Source organism: Acanthisitta chloris, unplaced genomic scaffold (genome assembly GCF_000695815.1).
Source record: "Acanthisitta chloris isolate BGI_N310 unplaced genomic scaffold, ASM69581v1 scaffold2626, whole genome shotgun sequence".
NCBI lineage: Eukaryota > Metazoa > Chordata > Aves > Passeriformes > Acanthisittidae > Acanthisitta > Acanthisitta chloris.
The window spans coordinates 57,037-63,174 of NW_008676379.1; the positions used below are offsets into that span (position 1 = coordinate 57,037).

The 6,138-nt window shown below is 38.5% G+C and overlaps 1 protein-coding gene across 1 annotated transcript in view; it reads left to right on the forward strand.

Annotated features, from left to right (window-relative positions):
• LOC103803543 (neuropilin-1) overlaps positions 1-6,138 on the forward strand; it is a gene marked incomplete at its 3' end in the record, with an annotated part of 65,552 nt that overhangs the window by 56,810 nt on the left and 2,604 nt on the right. The window contains exon 5 of the mRNA XM_009076108.1: positions 5,705-5,860. Coding sequence (XP_009074356.1) covers positions 5,705-5,860 — 156 coding nt within the window. The remainder of the gene's footprint in view (positions 1-5,704; positions 5,861-6,138) is intronic.

The following is a 6,138-nucleotide window of genomic DNA, read 5'->3' on the forward strand; positions in this document are numbered from 1 at the left end:
AATCCATAGCCAACAGTCAGTCTCACTTGCTTAACTTTACACTGTAAGGAAGAGAAAATGTGATTGCTTCTCTATAAATGCATTACAGGATGAATCCCTGAGAGAGCGAAGAACTATTTTGACTGAAGAGCAAAACTGACACAGGAAACCACTGGTACAACCTGGCCATAAACTGAAGATAGAAATTAAAAGTTTCGAAATATCAAAAAGAGAGTGTCTGGATAATCTTGAGCTAGCAGGGGGAGGGGAGAAGAAAGGAAGGCAAAATAAATCTAATTTGCATCCACAGGGAAGTAGTAAGTTTCTACATAGTGGTAAATTGGACAGTGTGGTTGCCTTTGATGAAGAGGCTCACCCAGGTTTGTCTTTGAGCCCTTTGTCCATTTTCCTTTAGTCTGTGAAAAAATATTCTGGTGCTGCATCTACTGAAAACAAGGACAAGGCATGGTTGTGTGCACTTCTTCATTGCTGGCATACTCCCTTGCAGAGTTAGCATTTTTCCAAGAAATTCCTAAGCCTATCTTAGAGGACAGTGAAAGTCAGGGGTCATTCCCAAGAGGCATGTTGGACAAGGCCATCCAGTTCCAGAGGGAAGAGCCCCATAGGGGAAAGCTGTGTCACAGTTAGTTTGGTCCCAGGAGCAGTCCCTGGCCATTGGCTCCAGGTCCAGAGGGTGTTCCATGGCCTGCTTTGTTTCATGATATATCCATAGCCATAGGAAAAGATGCTGTTTTGCTTTGTTATACTGCACTGCAGCTTACATGACCAGTTGTGTTAGAGGTTAAAGCTGCTATTGCACTACATGGATAGAAATATGACATAGAAGGATTTTTTAAATGTTTGGGAAAAATGTATATCCTTCAGTTCAAATCCCCTGCTCCACAGCAACACAGCTGTGGTTTTCTGGAATTATGGCAGTATTTTAATAGGAGACAGAGAACCATTTTTTGGAAAACAGTTGTGGCCTCAACCCGAGCGGAATTAGATGGACAGCTCCCTGAATATGCTGCTCTCACCCAGCTCTGGAAAGCAGGCATCAGTGTTTGAGCCAGGCACTGTCAGACCCTCAGTCTCAGCATCCCAGTCTGATCTGTCTCAGACATCTACCTCAGGACACAGTTAATGGACCTCTGGAGGTTCTTATCTCATTGACTGTCCTAGGAGGAATCTCTAAGTCAGACATAAACTTTAGATACCTATGTTAGAGCAGATGAAACCCAACATAAGTGGAAAATGTTTTTGCTGTGGAATTTGATCAGCTACTATTGCTAGAACAGCAGGAAATTAATTTGCTGTTTTATACAGTTGTGATTATTTTTTTCCTTTCTGCCCCCCTCCAAAAAAAGAGCAAAAAAAAAGGCAAAAAAAGAGAAATTTTCTCTGAAACAAATTTTCACAATGATAGAGCAGATGAAACCCAACATAAGTGGAAAATGTTTTTGCTGTGGAATTTGATCAGCTACTATTGCTAGAACAGCAGGAAATTAATTTGCTGTTTTATACAGTTGTGATTATTTTTTTCCTTTCTGCCCCCCTCCAAAAAAAGAGCAAAAAAAAAGGCAAAAAAAGAGAAATTTTCTCTGAAACAAATTTTCACAATGATGTTTAAAAGGGAAGAGCAAAAAAAAAAAGGCAAAAAAAGAGAAATGTTCTCTGAAACAAATTTTCACAATGATGTTTAAAAGGATGTGTCAAAGTCAGTATGCTTTCATTTACATTTTGCTTCTATGTAATTGCCATTTTACTGATGGAAAACAATTTTCTGTTAGACAGTTTGACAGCAACTGTAAGAGTCATTCAAAAAGATGTTCATCCCAAAATGCTGTGTCACAATCATGGAGTTCTCAGCCTACCTGGTTGTTCTTTTAGTGGATTGAAGCTGGCAAGTGCTGAGCACTTGCATCTTGATCTGCAAAACATGTGCTTATCTTTGAAGCATGTGAGCAGTTAGATTGACTTCAAAAGGAATTCACCAAGGACACTTACAGGATTTAAGTTCAACAGTAGTGTAAGTGCTTTGCTTGTTCAAGAGTGGAATGGTAGGCATTCAGGAATGCTTCAAACCTGGCATTTTGTTTCTGCATAATTGCATGCCAAGGGCACCCTTTGGCCTCTTCTTTAAAACAAAGCAATAAGTGAAACAAACCCTGTTGGAGAATGTTAGGGAACTACAGGTCCATGTTGCAAATATGGTGCAGAAATGGGACCATGGTTTGAAGGAGGTAATGAGTGGATTTTGAGCAGGAGAGTGAGTAGATTTCAGAATAGAAATATGTGGTTTTGCATGAATAAACTAGACACCAAAAATATCTTTGCCCAAGGCTCTGCTGAGAACAGTTCATTGATGACTTTGAAGAAAAATAGCCCACTCAAAATGAGTGCTAGCTTAAGTGATGAATTGCACATATTCATCATGCAGCTCTCTTTGAAGCTCCATAGATTGTCTACTAGGGCTCAAAAGTAATTTAAAGAAGTTTACATATGGTTTGAGAACCACAGCCTAAGCATTGCTGCATCAGTCAATACCACAAGAGCTTCCACTGAATTACAGAGCAAAGCAGAATGCTTTACTGCAGTTGTTAACATCAGTGCAAATGAAGGTTGCTATTAATCTAAGTGTGTTTCTCCCCTGTTGTGGTTGCTTTCTACACTCTTGTGAGAAGCTATTAAGGCATAAGAGCATGCACAAGCTCAGTGTAGGTGACTACTTAACTGTAAGGAAGGGATTAATTTTTCCTTAGTTAATTTTAACATCCTAAATTGTGTGCAAATGTTTTGTCAATTATAATCATACTGCAGTGAAAATACTGTCCATGACACACCAGTATATTTGCAAAAAGCAGCTTTAAAATTCAGTAAAATGGCCAGTTAACATAACATTTCTTTTAATATTTTAGAGGTCTGATATACATTTTCCTTACTTGTGTTTTGTTGGGGTTCTCTTAACTGATTCCAAAAGCTAACATTTCAACTAAATGGGCAAATACATATTATAGTAAGTCTCAGAGTTTTCTGATATGGATATTCTTTCTCCAGAAGGGCAAACAGTAGAAAAGGAAGAATCAGTAAGGATAAGGTGTCTGTTTAGTCTTAAACCACCAGCCACATCCTATATGTTCCACACTCAGATCTGTAAACCTTCAAACATACGTTTTAAGAATAATCAAGGATTTATTCAAGGTCTAGAATTAGACTATGCATTTTTGGAGATGTTTGCAAAACAGGTTTCTTAGTTGTCCCTCCATCTTTTAACCTGAAATGACTTGTGAGGGCATTTCCAAGTGACTCACATTTGGAGTAGGCCTTCCTGGAGGATGCTGACATAGCAACATGATGGGCTACAGGTAGAGATTGCAGAGCTTTCTAGGCCTAATGACTTTTCAGCTCCTGCTGCCCTAAAATTCCCATTTAGAGCTGTATATGGTCTATTATCTAAAACCCATCTCGTTTCCTAAGGAATGGTCAGGAAGATGGTAAAAAAAAGCAGTGGCATAGTCTACCTAAGCAGACAGCAGTGTCACCCCTTGAGTGGCTGCTCAGGTGGTGTTCCCTGCACAGCATTTATTTGATGTGGTGACACCCGAAGTATTTGATAATTTATTGTCATTCAAAAGTTTTCAAGACTTGAATGGAATAAAAAGGAGAACTTTCTGTTAGCTATTTATAGAAGAAGAATGAGGATCTCTATTTCACCCAGTTGTGCTCAGATCAATATCATATTAGATCAACAGGCTAAGGTTTACGTGGTGTTAAAAAAAATTCAATACCTCTTTGTGTCATATTCTGAAATGTTTTGGCTCTTGCATCTGCATAGCTAGCAAAGGGAATAGTACTGTGACAGCAGGGCCAATCTATTGAAGACTCAAATGCAGAATCACTAAGTATGTCTTAAAAATTATAAACCAGTGAGTCATGGGGAATCTTAAAGCCAGTCTGCTTTAAACAAAGTTCTCTTCTGTTTGTCATTTCAAAGAGGCTTCCATAAAGGAAATGGGAGGAGGGAGGCTCAGAGTGCCATAACATCATGGACTTATCCTCCTTATTTTCTTGCAGTTCAGAGCAACATCAGCAGCTATAATGTTGAAAGCCATCATAGGAAAGAGCAGGATCAGAACTGTTTGCAAAAGAAGGCAAAAACAAAACAACAAATACACAAGCCAACAACCCCTCCAAAATAAACCATGCAGTAATTGGAATGAGGGCATTATTTTGTGTTTTTAAAAAGCCACTAATGGTAACAGTCTAAACCAAATTTCTCTCTCCAAATAATAAAACTGTAAAGCTTTAATGATTTATAGGATGAGGAAGAATTCAACTCATACCTTCTATAGGGTGTTTCATTCTATCAATACAGCATTGAACAACCTTGGTGAAAAAAAAGCTGAATTGGCAGGTATTTAAAATGCCATGGGATTGCCAAGGCAACTGAAGACTAACTGTGGCCAGAATATGGATAGAAAAGCACATGCTGGCAGCAAGAGCTATAACATCTGAGCTCCCTCTTTCTGGCAACTCTAGGGCCTTACAGAAATGTGTAGCTTACATAATAAACTTATTCCAAGCTGGAACTGTTTTACTTGTTGGAAAATGCCAATAAATGACTAGAAAATTATGTTAGCTGTAGATTTTCTTTGAACTGTGAATAATTAGGATATATAAACATTTTATATTTTAAACTGAAAGTGTAATGGACTTCCTAGAGAAATGACAAGGTGTTAATTTAAGCCTGGAAAGCCAGTGGTGTAAGCATTAGAATGATGCCTCATGATTATTTTCATGATTGACTCCATGGGTGGGTTTTAGCATTATCTTTTCTTATTGTTTGTAAGCACAGATGTACCACTATTCAACAGCCTAGGGACCTATCTGTAGGGAATGCTCAAGTGCTAGAAGGCCACATATGTTGGTTGTGAATTGAGTAGCTTAATTAAGGAAAAAGATTGTCTCACTGCATAGGAAATCCTGAAAAATATCAGAATCTGGTTTATATATTATTAACACTCAGATCATGTATGTGTGTGTGTGTGTTTGTGTGAGTGTATGTGTGTATATTCTATGACATGGAGATATACTTAAGAAATCCTTGCTCATTTGAAAGGATTAAGATTTTCCTCTTGAATTCTTTTACAGTTTTCTTTAATACTGAGCATATGGGCAAAAGTCCTAGGAGGGTGTGCTGAAAGCCTAAATGGGAGGGATAAAGAGTTAGTGGTCATTGCCTCAATATGAGTGCAAAAATGGTTTTCTGAGTTCACTATATGATTAAAATAATATCTGCAGTATTGATCATAAAACCTAAAGGTGGTATTTGAGCTCCTCAGAGCATCCTGCATACTGGGTGGGCAAATCAGGCCATTCAGTTGTTCTTGTCATAAATAGGTACTTCAATCACACTTTGGAAAATACTTGTGGTGTTTTGTACATGTTATTTTGCACATCATTGCCCTCTCTGCACACTTTAAAGGTTATTTTTTTGAAATCCTGGTTCTTTACATTTCCAGAGGTTTGCGGAGTGCAATCTGAAGCATTTTAGAAGTAAGATTGCTAGGGTAGGATAAACAATTTATTGTTCACCATTGTCATTTTGAACTGTTGCAGAGGTTCACTGTTTCATGCTGAGGGAGTCTCTTTGGGAGGATATTGTAGTGGCATCTATTGTTATAGTAGAACTGGTAGTTTACTATTGTATCCTGTCTCTTTGCAGTTGGCCCACACATAGGGCGTTATTGTGGGCAAAACAACCCAGGACGTGTCCGGTCTTCAACAGGGATTCTTTCAATGGTATTTTACACTGACAGTGCAATAGCAAAGGAGGGATTCTCAGCAAACTACAGCGTGTCACAGAGCAGTGTATCAGAAGGTCAGTATTTATCTATCCCGCAGAGCTTCTTGGAAAATACTCTCTGTTATGTCTTCTTGCACACCAGGTGTTGCCCAAAGCTTTGAAAAGACCTTAAATAAATAAGGTGATGGGGAAGGATTGGTTCTGTTGTCCTTTTTTCTTTTGTCTTTTAAAGAACAGCTGCCCTTTGAAAAGCAGTGCAAGAAGCAGAATTCTCCTTACAGTTGTATTCCACAGTATTGCCAGGAAGTTGGGATAATTGTGAAAAACTGTGCTGACCAAGGAAATGCAGGAAT